This window comes from Marmota flaviventris, chromosome 11 (assembly GCF_047511675.1).
Source record: "Marmota flaviventris isolate mMarFla1 chromosome 11, mMarFla1.hap1, whole genome shotgun sequence".
Taxonomy (NCBI): Eukaryota; Metazoa; Chordata; class Mammalia; order Rodentia; family Sciuridae; genus Marmota; species Marmota flaviventris.
Window position 1 is genome coordinate 102761984 of NC_092508.1, and position 23839 is coordinate 102785822.

The 23839-nt window shown below is 44.9% G+C and overlaps 1 protein-coding gene across 1 annotated transcript in view; it reads left to right on the forward strand.

Annotated features, from left to right (window-relative positions):
* The first annotated feature begins 967 nt into the window (after positions 1 to 967).
* Positions 968 to 23839, forward strand: part of Tfcp2l1 (transcription factor CP2 like 1) — a 53915-nt gene continuing 31043 nt past the window's right edge. Inside the window, exons 1-2 of the mRNA XM_027936862.2 lie at positions 968 to 1029; positions 5720 to 5871. Of these exons, the coding sequence (XP_027792663.1) occupies positions 968 to 1029; positions 5720 to 5871 (214 nt within the window). The remainder of the gene's footprint in view (positions 1030 to 5719; positions 5872 to 23839) is intronic.

The following is a 23839-nucleotide window of genomic DNA, read 5'->3' on the forward strand; positions in this document are numbered from 1 at the left end:
GGCAAATCATAAATGCAACTCCTCTACCCAAATCACACATAGAATGAAAGCTCCAGGGAAGGGGAATGAAGAGAAGGGGAGGGAGATAAGAAAAAAAAAAGAAGAAGAAGAAGAAGAAAAAAAAACACCCCAGCTTCTTGCACCTCCTCCCCACTATCCTACCTTCCTCTTTGCCCTTGGTCACCCAGGACACCCACGCCAAAGTAGGTCTGCCTCTAGGCCCTGTCTTACTGCTGCCTCTGCCTGGAGCCACTCTTTCTCCAGATGCTCACAGATGCCACCTCCTGCAGGAAGCCTTCTTGAGTATTGAGCCCCTAACTTTGTCCCCAGCACTGTGTTCTAGGTACGACTGGGGCAGTGACAGAACGCAGGCCCTGCCCTCTTGGAGTTTCCACTGTAGGGAGGACAGATCAACCCATACGCAAGTAAAAATTTACAAGGTCATGATTTCAGACTCTGAATGGTGATCCAAAAAAAAAAAAAAAAAAAAAAACAAAAAAACAAAAAACAAACAAACAAAAAAACCCCCAAAACCAAGAGCCCCAAAAGGGGACCCAGAGTGCCTGGACTAGGGTCCCTGACATTTGAGCTTCTTCCAATCCACCAAGCAGCTCTAGAGTTCCACCCAGAGCGAGAAGTCAGAATCGGAAAGCCCAGAGGTGCCTAGCGCAGGTGGGCTGCAGCTAAGGTCACCTGAGCCCCACCCGTGGGGGCCGGGCTCAGCCCTGGCTCGCGGCTCCCTGGAGGGGCGCTAGCTCCCGGGTGAGGCGCGCCTGCGACTGGGGAGCCGCCCTCCCGGCGGCTAGGGGACGGTCCGGTCGCGGCCCCGCCCCCGGGCCGCCCATAAATGATCCGGGCCGAGGGCCACCTCAGGTTCCTAGCGCAGCTTTCAGGTGGCTGAGAGGTCGGCGCCGCCCGCGTCTCCGTTGGCTGCCGCGCCTACGTGGGCGCGCTCGGAGCTCCAGCCATGCTGTTCTGGCACACGCAGCCCGAGCACTACAACCAGCACAACTCCGGCAGCTACCTGCGGTAAGGGCCTCGCGTCGCCCGCGTGCCGCGACGGCCACAGCCCTGGGGCTCTGTCGAGGGGTGCGCCCGGCGCGGCCAAGACGTCCAGGGAAGGGAAGGGAGCGCGCTTACCAGGTCCTGGCATCCTCCTGTGGGTCCTGTGGGGAGGAAGCGAGAGCCCCGCCCAGTGTCCCCAAGGGACAGACGGACCGATCCCGGCGGGACCCGACTCGCGGAGTTGGGGGCTTGGCGAGGCGGGCGCACCGAGTCGGATCCCGGCGAGGGCCCCTCCGTGCCGACCCCTTGCGGGTACCGGGGGCACCTACGGGCCCCAGCCTCCCGGGATCTATCCCACCTCGCACATCTGTCCTCTTCCCGCTCGGGTGAGAGTAGCAGAGGAAACTTCTTCCATCCGGAGCCTCCCCCGGGAAGTTAATCCCCTGCTCTTTGCCCCTCTCCACTGGGATCCCTCTCTGAGTTTTGCGCTTTCCGCAGTGCCCTTCGTCGGGCCTCGCTAGCCCCTGGTGGACCGTCGGGCGGGCGGGTTCGGAAGGGGCTGGTTGTCCCCCTCCTCTAGGTGGTCTTCGCCTGAAGCCCGATCGTTTATTGCCCTTGATGGAAATCTTTCTTCTTCTGCAGGGATTTGTCTAGTGCTCTTCAAAGGGAAAAGTAAGTCCTGCCCGCTTTGCAAAGTACTCTGCAACACCCCCCCCCCCCACACACACACCTTTTAGGAAGTAGGACCCCCGTTTGCTTCAGTTCCTGGAAGATCGTTTTTTCCATGTTGTGCAGCTGGCCGGGTACTAATGGGCAGTCATTTCACTTTCTGAACTCGCCGGAACCAGCTTTAACCTGTCTTTATTTCCATCCTAGTCACAGTTTATTAAATGTGCCTAATTTAACCCAAAGGGCATTTGAGGTGGGCTCAGGAAAAGTGAACTGCGAGGCGGAAGGCGGCTCAGCCACTTAACGAGCTACCCACCTTCTGCGCTTGTTTGGGCCCCCAGAAGTTCCTGCCCAGTTTTGCCACGACAGGTTATTTGAAATTCCAGCTTCTGATAGGTATTTGTCTAGTCGTTCTCCCTGAAGACATTCCCCTGCCAGAGAGCAGAGGAACCCTTGGATTTGACTGGTGTATCTGGTGTTTTTATTCAGAGTAGTGGATGATTAAAAAAAAAAAAAAATCTAGGGTCTTAAGGACTGCCCTCCTGCCAGCAGACTGTGGCCATGTCACCCGAGGGAAGCTGCTCTGGGCAGTGGTGGAGCCCACTTGGGAGGATGTTAATTCCCTGCAGGAGATTAAGTGGCTGTTCCCTTATGAAAAGTGCCACAACAGAGTATGTCTTTACCATTTGCACATTGCTGTTTTCATGTTAGTTTTGTCTAAATTTTGGTTTGTGGCTCTTAAGTATTTTGTCATATCTTCAAAATGAGTTTGAAGGTGACCTTGAGTTGAAGATAATGTGTACTTAAAACTTCTGAAATATCCTGAAATATCATCCTATTAGGTAGTAATTCTAGAAATGAGAGTACAATTTTCCTAACATCTGCTACTCATAATGGAAGTTTGCAGGTTTTGGTTATTGCATGAAGGGAGGAAGGCAAAAGTTGGGGTGAAAGGTGCCATAAAGCCTGGGGGGCTGGGGATGTACCTCTGTTGTATAGTGCTTGTCTAGCAAGTGCAAGGCCCCAGACTGTGCATGGGGGCGGGGGGGGGGGCAGGGGCATTAAAAAAAACCGTACTGTTTGGGGGGGTTATTTTGGGAAACCATAGATGAAGAAGGTCCATACTTGGTGCTGGGGGATCGATCACATGCTAGTCTGGCACTCTGCCATTGAGTTACACCCCCCAGCCCTGTCTTTTTCTTTTTTAAAGATTTTTTTTGAGAGAGAATTTTTTTAATATTTATTTTTAATTATCAGCGGACACAACATCTTTGTTTGTATGTGGTGCTGAGGATCGAACCTGGCTGCACGCATGCCAGGCGAGCGCGCTACCACTTGAGCCACATCCCCAGCCCCACCCCTGTCTTTTTCAAAATTCCACCTCTTTTTTTTTGCGGGGGGGGGGGGGTTCTAGGGATTTAAACCCAGGGTGCTTTATCTCACTGAGTTACATCCTCTTCCCTATTTATTTATTTACTTACTTATTTTATTTTGAGACAGGGTCTCACTAAGTTACTGAGGGCTTCGTGAAGTTGCCGAGTCTGACCTCAGACTTGAGATCCCTCTTGCTTCAGTGTCAGTCGCTGGGAGTCATTGTGATTACAGGTGTAGGCCACCACACCTGGCTTCAAAATTTCACTTCTTGCTGGGTGTGGTGGTGCATGCCTATAATTCCAATTACTGGGGAGCCCAGGATAGTAAGTTTGAGGCCAGCCTCAGCAATTTAGCAAGACCTTGTCTCTAAATAAATAAATAAATAAATAAAAATAAAAATGACTGGGGATGTAGCTCAGTGGTAGAACACTCTTGGGTTCAATCCCCAGTACTGCTAAATAAATACATAGATAGAATTTTATTTCTTATTTTTTAAACATTTATTATATTTTTAGGTGTAGATGGACACAACACAATGCCTTTATTTTTATGTGGTGTTGAGGATCGAACCTGGGTCCTGCCCGAACCTGGGTCCTGCCTGTGCTAGGCAAGAGCGCTTTACCGCTGAGCCACAATCCCAGCCCTCTTATTTTTAATATTTAGTTTTTAGTTGTAGTTGGACACAGTACCTTCATTTTATTTATTTTTCTATGGTGCTGAGGATTGAATCCAGGGCTTCGCACATGCTAGGCGAGCGCTCCACCGCTGAGCCACAACCCCAGCCCTAGAATTTTATTTCTTGCTAGGGGTTTTGCCTTCATAGAGGCTGACCTCAAAGAAGGCCAAGGTAGTGGGGTCAGTGCACATGTCCCTGTTTTCCCTACTCCAGAGAGAGGGTCTTGTCCTTTTCCTTTTTGGGGGGTGGGGGTGGGGAGTATTTTTATTTTTGGTTTGTTGTCTCCTCATTCTGCAAAATCTGCAAAAGTCTGACCTTGACAGTAGTGACCTTTACTCCTTCTCCCTTTCTGTTTGATGTTCTGGTGACTTTTATTCTTTGGCAAATAAGGATGCCAGGTTTGAAACAAGTTACTGTTGAATGATGGTTCTTTGCAACGCCCCCCCCCCCACACACACACACCCTTTTTTTTCCCTCCAAATTTAAAGGCAGCAGTGCATGGATTATTAACTTAACATGGTCTGGGCAAACATGAAATGATGCAATCTCTAGGTGAGCAAGCCTGCCTGCTTCTCCCATGTTCCTAGAGAACCTCCTGGGCTGGAAAGAGGAAGGCGAGTAGTGGGAGAAGTCGGGTCAGCTTTCCCTTTTTGGGCAGCAGATGGTGGCAGGGAAGCCCTTTGAAGGAAAGATTTCCCAGGTGTGCCCAAAGCCAGCCTTTTCTTTCCGAGAATTGGTTAGACATGGTTGGGGTGTGTGCTAGGTTTGTGTTTCAGAGACACTCATTTATGAGATTGTATAAGGAACAGGTTGTACCAGGGAGTTTGTGTTTATGCAGTGAAGTGGGGTCAGTTAATTTTATTCATAACCCAGGACCCACGAAGGGAGGAGGGTTATCAAGATAGGGCAGGATGCTTGCTTTTTTGGTGCTGCTTATACTTCAGAGAGCTTAAGCAAGTCTCTCCTGCTTGCAGGTCATTCATGTTCTCAAGGATTTCTTTGACTCCTTGGAGGGTGCATACCTGGAGTTCCAGCTACTTTGGTGGGAGTCAGAGATCCTAGGATTGTTTGGGGCCCACCTGGACAACACAGCAAGACCCTGTCCCCAAATACAACACAAACAAAAAATACAAAAACAATATAAACAACAACAACCAAAAAAAAAAAGAAAAGAAAGGAAGAAAGAAAGCAATCCAGACACAAGTTCCTCAGTCCCACCCTGATAGGAGACTCTCATTCTCAATGCCCTGGGGAGTTTTGTTTAGAAGTAAGAGAATCTTTGAGCATCTCAAGATTTTTCACTTGGATAAGGAAACTCTGTCAAAACCAAGGTTCTCCTCTTATTGCATTTCTGAGAGATCAGTGTGAGCCTTAAACTGGGTAGGGGCCAGTTGTCCCCTTCTCAGAAGGGAGGGAGGGGTGACTTGTCCTGGGTGAGGGAGGCCAACAGGTTCTTTATTTTCATTTTAACCCCGGGGCTATGCTGGTCTGAGAAGTGGCTGATAAATAGAAGAGTTGATTCAAAACTAAAAGTTGTTGTTCAGATGATTTTTATCCAAAAAGCACATGATGAGCAGTCTCCTGTGGATGGAAACCAAATGGCTTCTAAAGGTTACTTCATTGTTACTGGCCTCTGTCACTTAGAGGTTCTCTGTAGATAATAGGAACTTTACATTTTTACCTCCTTCACAACTTGATTCAGTAAGTCTTTTTGAGAACCATCAAGTAACACGAGAATCATGCAAGACCTCGCACATGCTAAGCAAGGTCTCTATCCCTGAGACCACACCACCTGCTGCCCCAGCCTGGTTTACTCTATTTGAAAGCATCTAGAGGGTTTGTAACAGGAGGGATCCAGATCTAAGCCAGCTGGCTGCAGTGGGCCTTGTTGAATGGCCTTTGGTCCCCGGGGTCTCGGTCGCTCTCTCCAACTTTGTCTTTGACGACGGGCTCCCTGGGCCCTGCTCCTGACCACCGCCTTCCTGTGTGTTGCAGTGATGTGCTGGCTCTACCCATCTTCAAGCAGGAGGAGCCCCAGCTGTCCCCCGAGAATGGGGCCCGGCTGCCACCCTTGCAGTACGTGTTGTGTGCCGCCACGTCCCCAGCAGTGAAGCTCCAAGAAGAGACCCTGACCTACCTCAACCAAGGTAGTGACTGGAGCCCTAGGCCAGGGTGGAGCCTGTGGGTGGGGGCACCCTCCAGAACAATGGGGAGTTGATGTGAAGATCCTGTTGGGTTTTATTAGCTGTCCCAATCGGTGGGGTGGGGCTCAGGAAGTCTTTGGTGTTGGACACCTGTTCAGATTCCATTTCTGAGCTCTCAGGCCTCTATGAACCTCTGAGTCTTCATCTGAAATATGGAAACATCAAAAGCTGGGCATATGTAGTCCCAGCTATTTGGGAGGCTGAGGCAGGAGAATCACTGGAGCCCAGGAGGTTGAGAGCAGCCTCACAACATAGTGAAACATGTTTCAAAGAAATAAACATCAACTGTATTGTTAGAAAGGAGGCCAGATGTGATGATATTACTATATAGCACCTTCAGGGAGCAGATGTGCCATTGTCTGCGGCCGCTAATACTATTTATTGTGACCACGGTTGATGGTCCTCTGTGTGGGTTGAGTACTTTTGGTTTACTGGGTCTGCTATCCTTGGATGTGCACCGGGCGGGCGGTAGGAGGGCTGACCTGTGTCTGGCACCACAGGGCTGGGTTCCGCTTGACAGAAAGAAGCCCTTTGTGGAAATGGGGACAAGATTGCTCCTCATGTCTTGGGAGGAATGAGCTTTGGAGTTTGAATTCCAACTCTTAACTCTTCATAGTTCTGTGACTTTGAACTGCCTTTTCCTTTTCTCTGAAGTTCAGTGTTTTCATGTGTAAAGTGAGAAGTGTAATTTTTGTATGAAGCTTGCAAGATTGAAGGTAAGTGGCCCGTTAGAGGTTGTTCAGTCAGTTGTCCCCTTTACCAAGAGCACCCGGATCGTGTCCTGGTGGATGGCATTTCTGTGGTTTTGGTTCTGATGATGTGAATGTGTTTAGTGCACTTTTTTCTGGTCACCTTGTAAATCCTGGGCATCTAGTGGTTTGATCGCTGTCTACATTACATTGGAAGCACAGAAGGGCAGAGGACCCTGGTTTTGGCCGGGCCACACTGAATTACAGGAACAGCAGTGTGTCCTCTGTGGCCGCCTCCCCTCAGTGGAACTTTGCCTCCTGGATTTTGAGGTGGGTGAGGGTAGAAGTCCAACATGATCATCGTGTTCTCTGGCTGCAGAACTTGCTGGCTTCTGAGCCAAGAAACTAGCTCAGAATGAGCAGGTGGCTGTGTGTCTACCTGTCTACTCTGTGGACAGGCTTATCCCCCGGGGGCAGCCCTGTTGTCATGAGCTGGTCTTGCTGACGCCTGTACTCAGATCGCTGTGGGGCTGAGACCTGTGCTCCATCTGCAATGTTCTGGGTGACAAAGCCAAGTGGAAGAGTGAGTGCCTCTGTCTGAGCCTATGTGTGCAGTGGCTTCTGCCTTTTTCCTCTCTTTGATAGAAGGTCAGATGCTCCTAACTGCTGTATCTTTTTTTTTTTAGAATTTTAATATTTTATTTTTTTTTAGTTTTCGGCGGACACAACTTCTTTGTTTGTATGTGGTGCTGAGGATCAAACCCGGGCCGCACGCATGCCAGGCGAGCACGCTACCGCTTGAGCCACATCCCCACCCCAGCCCCTAACTGCTGTATCTTTGAGCAGATTCGTTCCTCTCTAGATGTCTGCTATCTTGCTTAAAAATGAAAGAATTACAAGGTATTTACAAATGAGTCCGCTGAGCTGATGGTTTCCTGCTCTTGGCCACGTCCATGGTGCAGGTGAGAAGTCTGGGATCTTGCTGTAGGACCAGGACATTTTGTCTGTCCCCTTTCCCCATCTGCAAAGCCTTTGGCTGTATTCACCATGTGGGACACTCCTACCCCGTCCCTTCTAATCAGTCAACTTGAGATAAAATTTGAAAGTCAGCGTGCTAGGTCTTTCTTTTTCTTTTCCCAATCCCCTGCCCTTTCAATTTATTTTAAATTTTGAGCTGGGGTCTCACTAAGTTGGTCAGGACCTCACTAAGTGACCGAAACTGGCTTAGAACTTGAGATACTTATTCCTGAGCCTCTCAAGTTGCTGGGATGACAGGTATGAGTTGCTATACTGGGCTAGGTCTTTTAGAAAGATTTAAGAGCATTTATTCTCTTGTATACCATAGGTAAGTGTAAAAAAAAGGGGGAAAAGAGTTAGCCTCCAAATTCACACGTTATCCTGTGTTAATATGGTGTCTATACTTCAGATTTTCTCTATTTACTGTACTGCTAGGGATCCCCGCCAGGGCCTTGTGTATGTTAGGCAGGCACTCTAGACCACCAAGTTACATCCCTGGCCCTAAATCTCTCTAAAATTACATTTTCCCAATTATTAATGGAATACATGTTCATTTGAATGATTGTAAAAAAGAAAATTAAAAGACATAATTAAAATCTTTTCTAATTTTGCCAGAGAATAACTGCTAACTTTATTTGTGCATAACTAATTGTATTAAGATCTTTTCAAACTCTCACGCTACAAAAAATTTATCCTGGTTTTCTGTCTTTATTTTCCTTCCTTCCCTCTTCTTTTACATAGACTACTTTGTGAACTTTTCTCATTAAAAATGCATTGGGAACTGGCGGTGTTGGGAGGTAGGAAGATGGAGAGGTCAAGCCAGCACTGGTGAGACTCTCTCCCAAAAGAAAAATTTTAAAAAAGGGCTGAGGATATAACTCAATGGTAAATCACTTGCCTAGCATGTGTGAGACCCTGGGTTCAGCACACAGGGCCGCAAAAAAGAAAAAAAAATAACTAAAAAAAAAAAAAGAAAGAAAAAGAAAAATGCTTCGGCGCTTTGTTGTCCTGGCTACATGGTTACACTGTAGAGTTCCATATTGTTACACTATCCGGTTCTGTTCCTTTGGCCTGTTTCATATTGTGGACACTTACTTTCCAGTTGTTAGAGATTAAACCGTGATGGACATTCTTGTATGTAAATCTTTATGTGAAATGTTGATTCTTTAATTTTTAGCTATATATACTTTTTAAAAAAAATCATTTCAGTTACATATGGACACAATATCTTTATTAATTTTTTTATGTGGTGCTAAGGATCGAACCCAGTGCCTCACATGTGTGAACCAAGCATTCTACCACTGAGCTACAGCCGCAGCCCAATTTTTAGCTATATATAGCTAAATCTCCTTTAGTACCGGAGATTGAACCCAGGGGTCAAGACCCACCAAGCTACATCTCCAGACCCTTTATTTTATTTTATTTTTTTTAAATTTTGGCAAGAGTTTCACTGAATTACCCAGGCTGGCTTGAGCTGCGATCCTCCTGCCTCAGCCTCCCAAATCAGTGGGATTACCGGTGTGCAGTAGACTTTAGGGTTTTTGATACATACTGCCAAATTACCTTCTCAGCGGAAGAAAATAACGCACACAGTGGCCAACAGGGTAGATCTCACTGTTTCCCTATTGGGCATTGCTGCCATTTTTCTTTTTCTGTCATTGTTCACCTGATTAGTAACCATGGACTTTGATCTTAAATTTGCATTCCTGTGATTGTTAATCTAGTTGAATATTTTTAAATGTTTATTGATATTTTTTCTGTATTAACTATATTCATGTCCTTTGCAAATTTTTTTTCTTATTGATTTGAAGAGAATATCATTTATGAAGAACTTCAACGTTGTAGGTGCTTATGTTGCAATATTTTTTTCCCTTTGGTTGCTGTCCATTTAACTTAATTGTGATAACTATATTTATGAAATGGGATATATAACTTGTTTTTTTGTGTGTGTGTGTGCGCGCGTGCACGCACATCAATCCCAGGACCTGTGTATGCTAAACCAGTGCTCTACAGTCTCAAACCAATGATTTTTTTTTTTTAAATTAGAAATTTTGTTTAACGGTTTGTAATTTTAACACTAAATATATGATGTGATGTAAAGATATAAATTTGGTTATTTTTTCCGGATAATTAACCTACCAGTTGCCGCATAATTTGTTCTTTTCTCATTGGTTTAAAATGCTACTTTTGAAACATTTTAAAAACCAAATGGTCAGAAATGGACTTTTGTGTAGTTATTTGTCCTAAACACTGATATTCATTGATTTTTTTTTAAATTGAATTAAATATTGTATCTTGGAAGTATGTTTTACTATTTGAGAACAGAAATTCCTTTCATATTTTTTCTTAACCATTCCCAATCATTTTATTCTTACAGATTGGTTTTATAACCATTGAGACGTCTATACTTTTTTAAAAAACTGATAAGATCATAGACTTTTTACAATTGCCCTGCTTTTATTGTATACTATTCTTTTCAAAAAAATTTTTTTGATACTGGGGATTGAACACAAGGTTGCTCCATCACTGAGCTACATTCCCAACCCTTTTTATTTTTTAATTTTGAGCCAGGGTCTAACTAAATTGCTTCAGCTGGCCTCAAACCTGCACTCTTCCTGCCTGAGCCTCCCAAGAAACTGGGATTATGGTGTGCACCACTGTACGCCAAGTATTATTCTTACAATAACATTTTCCACTGTTATTAAAGTATGTATTTGACTATTTCCTCTTGTTCTTAGGATAGAATATTGTCATAATTGCTGGAAGAAAATATACAAAGTAATTATTTCAGTGTCTATTTTTCATATGGAATGGAAATGACGAGGGCCGAGTCCTGTCTCATCTTTTCTCACGGTCTTCCCAGCGTTAATCTCATGCCTTGATAGTAGCTGCTCTAAATTGTCCCCAAAATTAAAAATAGGAATGATTGATTTTATTTCCATTTTTCCTGTTTGTTCTTTCAGTATTATCAATAATGTTATAGCAGACATCTTTTTCAGCACACTTTATTGAGTAGTCTGTCCTTTATGTTAGATGACAAATAGATTTTGACCCAATTTTAAAAATTAATTTGGAGCCAGGTGAGGTGGCTCTGTAATTCCAGCAGCCCGGGAGGCGGAGGCAGGAGGATCACAAGTTCAAAGCCAGCCTCAGCAACTTAGTGAGGCCTTGAGCAACTCAACAAGACCCTGTTTCTAAATAAAATATTTATGAAAAGGGCTGGTGATGGGATTCCGTGTGACTCCTGGGTTCAATCCAAAAAAAAAGACTTTTTTGAGCTGGGTGTGATGTGACACATCTATAGTCCCAGCCTCTTGGGAAGTCAAGGCAAGAGATCACTTGAGCCCAGGAGTTGCAGACTAGTAAGGACAACATGGCGACACCCTGTCTGTCTCAAAAAAATTTTTTTGAATGGGGGCTGGGATTGTGGCTCAGCGGTAGAGCGCTCACCTACCATGTGTGAGGCCCTGAATTCGATTTTCAGCACCACATAAAAATAAATAATAAAAAAATAAAGATAATGTGTCCAATTACAACTAAAAAATAAATATTTTTTTAAAAAAATTTTTGAAAGTGATTTTGACATTATTCAAGACCTTTTTGGTTAATTGAAAAGTTTTCATAGGGTGCAGCAGTGCACGTTTATAATCCCAGCGATAGTGGAGGCTGAGGGAAGAGGATTCCAAGTGTGATGCAGCCTCAACAATTTAGCAGTGGCCCTAAACAACTTAGCAAGACCTCATCTCAAAGTAAAAAAATAGAAAGGCTCAGGTAAAGTGCCCCAGGGTTCAATCTCAAAAAAAAAAAAAAAAAAAAAAAAGTCTGCTACTCAGTTATTCATGTTTATTGGATTGGCTCTATGATATTTATTACATTATCTGAGACCATCCCATGCCCTCTCCCTTGTAAAGATATGTTTTTTGTTTTTGTTTTTTAGCTGGGAGATTGAACCCAGGGATGCTGCACCACTGAGCTACATTCCAAGTCCTTTTAATTTTTTTTTTCTTTTTAAGGCAGGGTCTCACTAAACTGGTGAAGGTCTTGCTAAAATTGCAGAGACTGGCCTTAAACTTACACTCTTCCTGCCTCAAGCCTTCGACTTGCTGGGATTACAGGCTTGTGGTGCCACACCTGGCATGATGTGTTTAAGGTTCTCTGAAACATGGAAGGGATGCCTGTTTGTAAATCCATGGTTAGAAACCCATTCTAATAGTGTCTAATACCAGTGTCAAAACCGTGTCCTGGCGACATGTGGCCTGAGTAGGGTACATTACATGTGGGTTTTCAGACTCCACGCCCAATGGCTAGTTTTGGAGATTGTGTAAATGGTTCCAAAAACCAAGTATGTCCTCTTTCTCTGAAAAGAGTCTTCTATAAGGGATGGACAGCTGCTGAATTGCAAACTCTCAGATAACTTCTTTGTCACTGGCCAAAGGTCACTGTGGACAGATCTTTCTTGAAGGCTGGAGCCAGAGGGAAGGGAGGAGGTGGGTGGTGGGGAGAGAACCCCAGGCAATCCTGGCTTGGAGATAAGAAACAACTTTTGCAAGAATGGCTTGTTTGGGGGAAAGCTTTGGTATTTTCCAGCAAAACAACCCTGAGTCTTTAAATATGATATCAAGTTTTCACAGGACTCTTACTTTGATTCATTCACAAAATAAAATGTTCTCTTGATAAGAAGAGAAGGGTGGTTCAGTGACAAGAGAAAAGCCATTTGCACAGGGATTCAGCTGAATGTGCTGTGTCCCGGGAATCCCGAGTGCTTCAGGATGTCTAGGTTTAGGAACCTGAAGAGGAGGAATGGTGTGGAAGGGTAGACCAGATGACCGAGAGCTCTAGCTGCTTACTGAGGCTGAGCCATTGGGAAGCTGTCTCATCACCAAACCTCTCTTTGCCTTCAATTCCTTATCTATCACTTGGTGCTGGGGATTGAACCCAGGGCCTTGAAAACACAAGGCAAGCACTCTACCACTAAGGTACACTCCCAGCCCTGATATTCTCTTTTGAAGTTGTTCTCCCCAAATATATTATTCCCATCTTTCAGACGACAGTTGGACAGAGGTGAAAGCAGATTCCCTTTGTCCCACCCCATCAGGAGGCAAGCCTGGGAGTGGTTGAGCTGTGGTGGGTGCTGCATGGTCTTCTGAAAGCTCTTAGCAGTCAAGATTCTACACTGGGCCCTTCTCTGAGCCGAGCCTGCCAATCTGGTCCTGGGACGTGGCTCAGAGGAAAGATGGATGAGACTTGGGTAGGGGTAGAGGGGCAAGGAGGCAAGGAGTGGGGGAGAAGCTGCTTCCCTAGAGAAGGAACACCCAAACCAGTCCTACCCCTACCCCCAGCCCCACCCCCACCCCCACCCCACCCAAGCTGCCCTGGCCACAGAGTCCCCAGCCTAGAGATAAGAGCTTCAGTAGAAAGGCCTGTCTCCCCTGCTTCTAGAACCCAATGGGAGACAAGCTTTTGTTGGTACCTGCTTCTCCTCCAGGGAAATCACTTCATCTCTACCATCTTCTTGGATTTCCTCCTCTGTGAAACCGGGACAATTTCACTCTGGGCAATTGCCCTGAGGATTCAGTGAGAACGAATGTCTGGCAAACAGCAAGAATCCAGTGAGATTTCCCCCTCTTCCCAATTATATCAGTGACTTTGAATTTAAGGAATGAGGCAAAGGATTAGTCACTTTGTTTGTTATCTTTTCTTCATCGCCGAAGTTTTCTTTCCAGATTAATTTTTAGCCTGAAGTTTGGGAATATAAACTGGATCAACCAAATGACCCTGAAGTCCATTACTTTAAGAAAAAAAAAATCCACGCCCCTTATTTTTTTCATGATTATGAAAGTAGTACATTCTTAGAACACAGAACAGCCAAACATTATAAAAATATGGACCTCCCTTCTAGATTTTTCTTAGTCATACATTAATCAATATGTTTATTTTATTTTTTAAAAGTTTTTAGTTGTAGATGGACACAATATCTTTATTTTTATTTATTTATTTTTATGTGGTGCTGAGGATCGAACCCAGGGCCTCACCGTGTGAGGCAAGCACTCTACCACTGAGCTACAACCCCAGCCCCTCAATATATTTATAATTGTGGACACACATACATGTGTACTTACAGGGATATGTGGACCTCTTCCTTTTTAAGAAAAATGGAAATATATACATATGTTTTCTTCCTCCTCCAAATAAAATATCCTCATTTCTTTCCATGTTGGTACATTAAATAAAAACCAGGGAGGTGTACTCAGTGGTAGGGCACTTGCCTAGCATGCACGAGGCCCTGGGTTTGATCCTGGGTTTTTGAGCATTACAAAATAAATAAATAGTCGGAATACAAAAACCAAACAATCTTTACTGGTTGCATTATTCTGAGTATCATGTGGAGACAGCCTGATTTTGCCTTCTTGAGGACAGTAGTGTTGTTTCCATCTTTTTTTTTTTTTTTTTAATAGCTATAACCAGTGCTTCAGAGAGCTTCTCTGTGTATATGCCTCTATCGTACCTGGAACACAAAACTTGTTGAACGCTGAAAACTCAGTCTTGGTTCACTGCCCGTCCTAGCCTGGTGCCTGGCATACATAACTTCTGTGCCTGAATTAAGAAAGGGACTTAATGGAGTTATTTATTTTGCAGTGATGGAGATTGAACACAGGGTCTTGCACATGTGAGGCCAACATCCCCAGCCCTGCTGAATGGACAATGTCTCTGTCTTTACTTTTGCCAAGATTTTAACCTTTGATAATCTGTGAGGGAAAGTATAAGGTATTCTAGTTTTAATTTTCATTTCCTCAATGATGAATTTTTTTCAGATTTTGTTATTCTTTTTGCCTTTCATGTGAATTAATGATAATTTTTATTATTTTTTATTTATTTGTAAGAGCTCTTTGTATATTTTGGATTTTAAAATATACATTAGAGGGGCTGGGGTTGTAGCTCAGTGGTAGAGCACTTGCCTAGCTTGTGAGGCACTGGGTTCGATTCTCAACACCACAGATAAATAAATGAATAAAATAAAGGTCCATCAACATCTAAAATAGACTAAAATAAAATACACATTGGAAATGTTTTCCCACTTTTTCATTCGTTTATTTTATTATTTTTTTTTTGTACCTGGGATTGAACCCAGTGGCACTTAACCACTGAGCCACATCCCCAACCCTTTTTCTATTTTACTTAGAGACAGGGTCTCACTGAGTTGCTTACCAAGTTGCTTAGGCCCTTGCTGAATTGCTGAGGCTGGTTTTGAACTCGATCCTCCCGCCTCATCCTCCTGCCTCATCCTCTGGAGCAGCTGGGATCATAGGTGTGCACCATCACATCCAGCTTCAAAGATAGCCACTTGGTCATGTAAAACTTTGATTATGTTTTAAATAATGGAGCAGTTGATTAGTTTAAAATTTAAATTAAATATCCCTTGTCAGAAATGCTTGGGACCAGGCATATTTCAGATATTTTTTCAAATTCAGGATTATCTGTGTGAATATATATGAAATACCATGAGACAATGGGACCAAAGTCTAAACCCGAGTTTTTTGTTGTTGTTTTGAAACTTAGTTTTGTTACATTGCCCAGGATGGCTTCAAAGTCTTGGGCTCAGGCAATCCTGCCTCAGCCTCTCTAGTGTCTGGGACTGCAGGTGTGGCCACTGGCAAGCAAGAGATTTCATCTATATTTCTTTTTTAAAAAAAACAAAACATTTATTTTTTAGTTGTAGTTGAACACAATACCTTTTATTTATTTATTTTTACATAATGCTGAGGATCGAACCCAGGGCCTCCCATGTGCTAGGTGAGCGCTCCACCGCTGAGCCACAATCTCAGCCCTTCATCTATATTTCATATGCTTATACATGTAGCCTGAAAGTAATTCTGTGCAATATTTTTAGTGTAGTTGTGTTTCATCTGTGACCAGATCCAGGTCAGGTGTGGCATTTTCCATTTGTGGCATCATGCAAGGCAAGCACTCTAACAACTGAGCTCTATCCACACCCTGAAATGATGTATTCTTAAAAATTACATTAAAACCCTCTATGTTTTGTGAACACTTTGAAGGAAAAACAGCTAGCCAAAATATATCCTGCCCATTTGAAGTGGATTATAAAGTTAGGGAGCAGATCGGAAGTCCCAGAGCTCCCTCATGAAACCATTCCTCTGGCTTTACTGACGGTGATTGGCAGCACTTAATAAAGATCCACCAGATGATCCCCCAACTTCTATTCTGTGGGGGGTCCCATAGACCTCCTTGATGGAAAACAGATAAGCGAATCCTCTAAAATTTCATTTCATGGCTTAATGATGGTGCTCTGGAAGGGTAGACCCCCAGTGCTCAACGAGAAGAGGCATCAAATGTCTCATAGTCCCAAGTGACTTCTACTGCTTACCTGGAACCCTGTGAGGCGTCTACCCCTACACCAAGCAAGTGCTGGCAATCAGGATGGGCCATCAGTGGGCCTGGGGGAAGGAGTGGCCGTTCAATAAGTTTTGCTCTGATCACTGTACAAATAAAGTTATGATTTATATGACACATTAGATTTAAGAGCCAGGTACATCAAAGTGTCTGAGTAAATGTTACCATCCATCTGACGCCAACTTCAGCTGTATTTCATGGGTGTCTGGAGGTGAAAGGAGTGGGGAGGAAGTTCCAGGGTAGGAGGACCCACTTAGCTCTTCGTAGAATGGGCTCCTGAGTCAGGTTTCGGGCGCCACTGTGCTAGGCTTTGAATGAGTATTTGGAAGAATGTGTGCAGAGTTGTGCTCTGAATGAGGAAGGTGTTTGGGGCTTTGTTGTAAACATGAGTAGCTACCAGGATTGTCCCCATCCTTTCATTTCCTAAGAGAAGGAAGCAAGCCCAGAGGAAAGTTACAATGTCTCTGGGTCATACAACTTGCTAGAGACCCCAGGCCCTGGTGGTTTTCCAGGGCTCTCAACCAGTCCCTGGGCTGGACAGCTAAAGAACCTGTGGAGGCTACAGGTGCTTCTTTGTGGTACTTAGAAAATGATGTTCAGACCTTACTCTCTCAGGACTCTGTCCCTTTATGAGGTTCCCTTGGAAGAGTCTTCCTTGTGCAGCCTGGAGATGGACAGCTGACCTGCTTCTACTTTGCCTCTCACCAAGTCTTAGGTGGGAATATGCTTTGTGTCCCTTAAGGGCCATCTCATCCCTGTCTCATCATGGCTTGTGCTTTGCAGACTGAGCGCCTCCTCTGTGTCCAGCCTGGAGGTCTGACCTTGGGTGTAACTGGGGGATTCTTAACCTTCCTGTTCTTCAGCCTGTGACATGTCTGGAAATTCTCATCTGGGTGATTAGAGGACCCTGAATGGGAAGGGGAGACCACACATGCTCTAGGAAGGACAGGCGTCCTTTCCTAAAGGATGAGGGCCAGGAGGGGCCTTTGATAACATCTTTACTGTCTTGCTACTTCAGATTTCCATGGATCAACATGGCCTGGGAGCTTGTTAGAAATGCAGAATCCTGGGCCTGTAGCAGGATCACGGAATCAGAACCTGCCTAATTAAAATTAGAAAAGCGTCGGTCTAGCCTTTCCGTTTTATGGTTACATGAACTGAGGTCCAGAGGGACTGTGTGACTTGTTCCAGAACATGGATGGGTACTTCATCTGGTCTCTCTCTTTCTGAAACATTGTTTTAAAAAAACAGCTTTATTGGAACACAGTTCACATACCACACAATCCAACCTGTTTGAAGAATGAGATTCGATGTTTTTTAGTATATTTCAACTAAATATACTAAATCATCTGCGACCAATTTTAGAACATTTTTATCTTTCCTAAAAGAAAGGACACTCCTTAGTAGTCACTTTCCATTGTCTGCCTCCCTCACCCCAGCCCTTGGCAATAAGTAATCTACTTTCTATATTCATAAGTTTGCCTATTCTGGGCATTTCTTGTCATGCAAATGGTGGTGTTTTGTGACTGGCTTCTTTCAGCATGTTTCAGGGTCATCCATGTCGGGCACCTATCAGAATATCATTCCTTATCATTGCTGAAAAATACTCCCTTGTATGCATGGACCACATTTTCAAAAGTCATTCTTTAGTTGATGGACTGTTGGGATGTTCCCAGTTTGGGGCTAATATGAAGAATGCTGCTGGAAGCTTCGGGAGGAGCTATGTTTTTGTTTTCTTTGGGTCGATAGGGAGGAGTGAGATTGCTGGACCAAGTGGTAACTGTGTCTGACCTTTTGATGGCCTGTCAATCTGTTTTCCAAGGCCATTGTGCGATTTTACATTTGCACCAGCAATAGAGGAGGGTTCCAATTTCTCCATATCCAGCTCTGGTTACTTATTGCTGTATCTCTCTGTCTCTGTCTCTCTGTCTCTCTTTCTCCTGGGCTGGGGATTGAACTCAGGGCCCAAACTACTGTGCAACATTAACATTCCCAGCCTCCCCCACCATACTTCCTTTTTTGTTTTTTGACTCTTGCTGGCCTTGAACTTGTGATCCTCCTGCCTCAGTCTTCTGAGTAGCTTGGACTAGGGGTGCATTAGTACACCAGGCCTATTGTCCAGCTTCTTGATGGATCCAGCCTAGGGTGCTGGAGGCCCCTTATCTTGGCTACCTTTAGCCACCTGTTGGCACCTTGCAAATGGGAGACCCTAGAGCAGGGTGGTAACTGGGCGTCAGAAGCCAAGTAGAACTCAGGTCCATAGGCTTCTGTCTGTCTTCCCTGTGCCCCTCTGGGGATGTGTGTCATATGCTCCCTCTGTCACCAGCTTCCTTGCTTCTGTGGCCACAGGACAGACACCAAGGCCACCAAAGGACACTGAGAACATGCGTCCTCAGCCATCCAGCGAGACTTGTGCTCAGGTCCCCCTGTCCTAGGGAGAGTACTGTGGGCCTGACTTGGCCACATATTTACCTGGACCCTGTGGGGGCACAGAGCTGGGCCCGAAGGAGTGATCTTGTACCTGCCTGTCCCTTCTCCTCTCTGCAGCCTGAGGCTGGACTCGGGGAGCAGTTCCCTGGGAGGTGCCAGTGCTTCTGGGCCAGCTTTGGTGCCTTGGGGGAGAACTGACAGTCCCCATTTGTCTCCTCAGTGACTGTCCCCCAAAGATCCTCCTGTCACCAGGGGCCAAAACAGGAAGTGGGGCCACCCAGGCAGGATAATGTGAGCAGGTAGAAGCTCAGTGCCTGGAGGTCTGGTCCCCACCTCGGGAGTCCTCAGCAGGAGGAAGACTGGGGTCTGCCCTGGGCCCAGCACAGGGTCCTCCTCCCCAGTGGGTCACAGCCTGCGGTGTCTGCGGGTCTGGGAGGAAAGGGGCCTGTCACTCACAGTTCTGACCTTATCCTAGAGATTTATTTCTCTACCCGCTACTGTCCTTTGCCCTACTTAACTTACAAGGTAATTCCTTCATGGTTTCTTTGTCTATTTTTTAGGCAAGTTAACGTATTTACTTGGTTCAAAAGTCAAGTGGCGCAAAAGGGTTTATGGAGTCTCTCCCTCCTGCCTCTGCCCAGGCACCCACTTCCTCTCCTCGGAGGCTGCTGGAGTTATTCATTGCTCATGTATATTTTCAGGAATTCTCAAGTGAAGACTCAGGTCTGCTCTTTCCTCAATACACAAATGGAGGGATACGTGCATTTAATATTCACAGACATCAGATCACCCTCCACAGAGTCGGTTCTTCCTTATACCCCAGCTGCGGGACAGAGGTCTCCACACCTTTACCTGGACTCTATTATCCAGCTGATAACTCTTTTCTTATTAATATGCACAGAGAGTGATAGTGCTCTTTGGATTAGACAAAGGGGAATGAAGGGAAGGAAGGGGGAACAGGGAGCAGGAAAGTTAGTAGAATTAATCGGCCATTACTTTCCTATGTGAATACATGAATATATAAGACCAGTGCAATTCCACGTCATGTCCAACCAGAAGAAAGGGCAGATGTACTCCATGTGTGTATAATACATCAAAACACATTCTACTATCATATGTTTTTAAAAAAGAAAATAGTCGTATTTTATTTTAAATTATTCTTATTTATTTATTAATTTAAAAACATATTTAGTTTTAAAGTTTTAGGTGGACACAATATCTTTATTTACATTTATGTGGTGCTGAGGATCGAACCCAGTGCCTTGTGCGTGCTAGGCGAGCGCTCTACCACTGAGCCATGACCCCAGCCCCTAAATTATTTTTATTTAATTCATAGTATTGATTATAAATGAAATTTAGTACTTTTCATATGTTTTAATGCCCGTGTGTGTGTGTGTGTGTGTGTGTGTGTGTGTGTGTGTGTTACTGGGAATCAAACCCAGGGCCTTGTGCATGCAAAGCAAGCACTTTACCAACTGAGCTATATCCCCAGCCCTGACCTTTGTATTTTAAGAGAATTCCCTCCCACCCCTGGTACCAGGGATGGAAACCAGGGATCTCTATCCCTGAGCTGCATCCCCAGCCCTTTTTATATTTTATTTTGAGACAGGGTCTTGCTGAGTGGTCCAGGATGAACTTAAACTGATGATCCTCCTGCCTCAGCCTCCTGAGGAGCTGGGTTAGAGGCGCGTGTCCCAGCGCCAGACAGAGCTAGATGGTTTGAGGTCTTTCTTCCTTTTTCTCTATTTCTTTTTCTACCTTCCTTCCTGCCTCCCGTCTTCCCTTCCCTTTTTCTTTGTCTTTTTTGGGCACATTCTCTCTATCTGGCTCCACTGTGTGCCAGACCACACCTGGCCCCTGATGTTCCCGAGCAGCTGAGAAGCTTGAGTGCCCTGTCCAAGGTCACACAGGGCATGGTTCAGGATCTGTTGATGGCAGACCCATTCCCCGCGGCCTGCTGTCTCCTTGACTGTAGGTGCTCTGTGTCACGTGCACGGGCACCTTCACAGTGTCCCGCATATGCAAGTGACAACACACACTCCACATTCCAGGCACAATGGATGCAGTGTGGTGCTTTGTGTGTCTGCCATTCTTCCAGGACTGTTGGCGTCCTGCCCTCCTTTCTCTGGGTAATGATGGCCTCTATTATGTTTTATGTGGCATTAATTACCCAAAGCAGCAACTGTTGGAGAGTAAACAACCTGTAAATCTTGGCTGGCCTGGCAATTGCCTCCTGTTCTTGGGAACACCGTGATCCAGGCCAGAGGCCCTCCTGTTCAGGTTCTCCCCAGAGGGCAGAACCACTCTGGCTTGTCCACCCTGCTCTGCTGGGGCACCTGGTGGGCTCACCTCAAGGGGAGGGGGGCTGGGGTGGCTGCTGCGGCAGCACTGGGGTTGCAGCTGACCTCTGGAAGATAGCTGTGGCTGGTGGAGTCCCTGCCTGGGGGTGCATCTCAGCCTGGCTGCCTGCTGGCTTGGTGACCTTGGGCAGCCAGGTCACTCCAAGTGGGGTTTTGTGAGGTCTGGAGGAGATTTTATTTGTGCAGCACAGCACAGTGACTAGCCCCTGGGTGGGGCCTGGTAAGGAGAGTGCATTCCTGACCTTGTTGTTTGGATGTGGTAATGGTGACTGACACTGGCTGAGTGCTGTCACATGCCGGGTTGGAACTGCACGATCTCATTTAGTCCTCAAAGTAGTTCTGCAAAGAACATTTTGCAGATGTAGAGTGAGATGCAGAGAAATGGAAGAACTTGCCTGGTCCTTCAGGGTCCTGGACTCAACCCCAGTGAGTCTTACCAGATCCCAACCCTTTTCCCCTCCTATCCTGGGCCAGTCCAACAGCCAGCCACCGAGTCTTTGCACTAAGTTACAGTGTGACCTTGGGTACATCATTACCCTCTATGGGCCTTTCCTTCCTCATCCCTAAAATGAGCATACTCATATTTTACTGTGGGTCCCTCAGGATGGTCTCCCAGTGAGACCCTGGGCGTGTCCCTCCATCTGTCTGGCATGGATTGCATTTGTTTGGTGTCCTAGGACTTGGACTGACTTCCCTATCTGCCCTTTGAAGAATAAATCCCAGCCACTGCTGTTATGAGCATCTATTATGGGCTCGAAATAATTGAAGGCATTCGCCTCTTTTCTCTATCCTATGTATTTTTCAAATTCACAAGTAACATATTCCAATTTTTTATGTTTAAAGCCAACGCTTAATTGTGCATAATTGAAAAGGGAAAGGTCCTTCCCCTCACTTTAGATGCATGTTAGACTCACAAATCCAGGGGTGTGGGCATAACTTACTAATCTATTTTGTTTATTTATTCAGTTTTGCAGTGCAGGGGATTGAATCCAGGACCTTACGCATTCTAGGCGAGCACTCCACCCTGTGTCTAACAAAAGAGCAATCACGCTCAGTGTGTGTGTGTGTGTGTGTGTGTGTGTGTGTGTGTGTGTTTAATACTTATTTTTTAGTTGTAGTTGGACACAATACCTTTATTTTATTTATTTTTATATGGTGCTGAGGATCAAACCCAAGGCCTCACATGTGCTAGGCAAATACTCTACCGCTGAGCCACAATCCTAGCCCCACGCAACTTGCTTTCCCGTGTGTGTGTGGTAGATGGCTTTTCATGTCTGTAATAGAGATACGTCTTCCTAATCTTTATTTGTAATTTTTTTTTTTAAATCAGGGATTGAACCCAAGGGCACTTAACCATTGAGCCACATTCCCAGCCCTTTTTTATATTTTATTTAGAGACAGGTCTCACTATGTTGCTTAGTGCCTTGCTAGTTACTGAGGCTGGCTTTGAACTTGGGATCTTCCTGCATCAGTCTCCAGAGCAGCTGGGATTATAGGTGTGTGCCACTGCGCCCGGCTTTATTTGTAACTTAATTTAAATTTCTTTTTAATTTTTACTTTGAGTTCATTTTAAATCTTGAACTATGGAAGAATAGAGAGGTTGGTGTGGTGAACTTCTGTTTATCTTTCACCAGATTGACCCACTTCTTAATAGTTCGTTACGTTCACTTGAATTACATATATAATACATATATATACATATGTACACACACTTACATATAATATAAATATGTATAGATTTAAATAAAGCTATGCATATCTGTACATATGCATCTGTAGATATATAGATATTTATCTCTCTACATCTGTGTGTAGGTAGGAATAACTGCAGATATATCAATGTACAGTGATATGTTTTTTTTTATTATCTCTTTTTTTTCTTCCTGAATCATTTGTGAGTAGACAACATGATCTTTTATCCTAAACACTACTTAGCATGTAGTTCCTAAGATCAGGGACATTTTTTATATAACCACAATTCCATTATGAAATTCAGGAAATTTAACATCGATGTTATATCATTACCTATCATATAACCCTATTAAAATTAAATTACCACGGAGCTACACCCCAGTTACTTATAATGTTCTCTACAGCAGGTGTTGGCCAGGGTTCAAGATCAGTCCAGGATGAGGTGTCATATTGGGTTGTCCCTCCTTCAGCTGCTGTACTGGGGCCATCTCACCTTTTCTGTCTTCTGTATGACTGACGTTTCCCAAGATGAGCCCAGGCCAGGTGACTGTGGACTGGTTCTACTCGGGTTTACCTGCCATTTCCTCGTGCTTAGATTCAGGCTATGCCCCTTGAACAGGGATGGCTGGTAATGGCATTGCCCTTCCTGGGGCCCCACCTTAGGACAGGCACACAATGCCAACTTGGACCACCAGGTGAAGGTATTGTGCCTCTATTCTCTATAATGAATGGCTGCATAGTATTCCATAATTGCATAGCAACACGATTGAGAAACTTAGTTTCTTTCCAGTGTTTAGCTTTCACAGTTCTTGTGCATCAATGGCCTTGTGCAAATACTTAAACACAAAAAAGTTAAGAAGTTAAGCTCGTGGGCTGGCAGTTTCTACAGACGAGAGTCTTGGCTCCTAGGCTGTGTGCATTGTTAATATTGATGAATATTGTCAAAATGCCCAGTAGACACAGACTCATGACCTATGATCTCCCCACTCCAGCACGTGTGAGGCCAGGGTCCATTTCCCCGTGTCTTTGTCCTTGTGGGATGTTAATAAGTCATTTTATTTGTATGTGTATTTCCCCCCCAGTCTTACAGGTGACCCGGGTCCTATTTTCTCTTGGCCCTTCTTTCTCATTAGTGAGGGGGAGTGAGACTTCATGCTCTTCTTGGTTTGGCTGACTGGCTCTAGCTCTCCTTGCTTTAAGGGGTTTATCATAAGATTCGGCCACCATTAAGTTAAAACCTGTCACCTGATGGTTCTGGTATTTGTAACTTAATTTAAATTTCTTTTTAATTTTTACTTTGAGTTCATTTTAAAT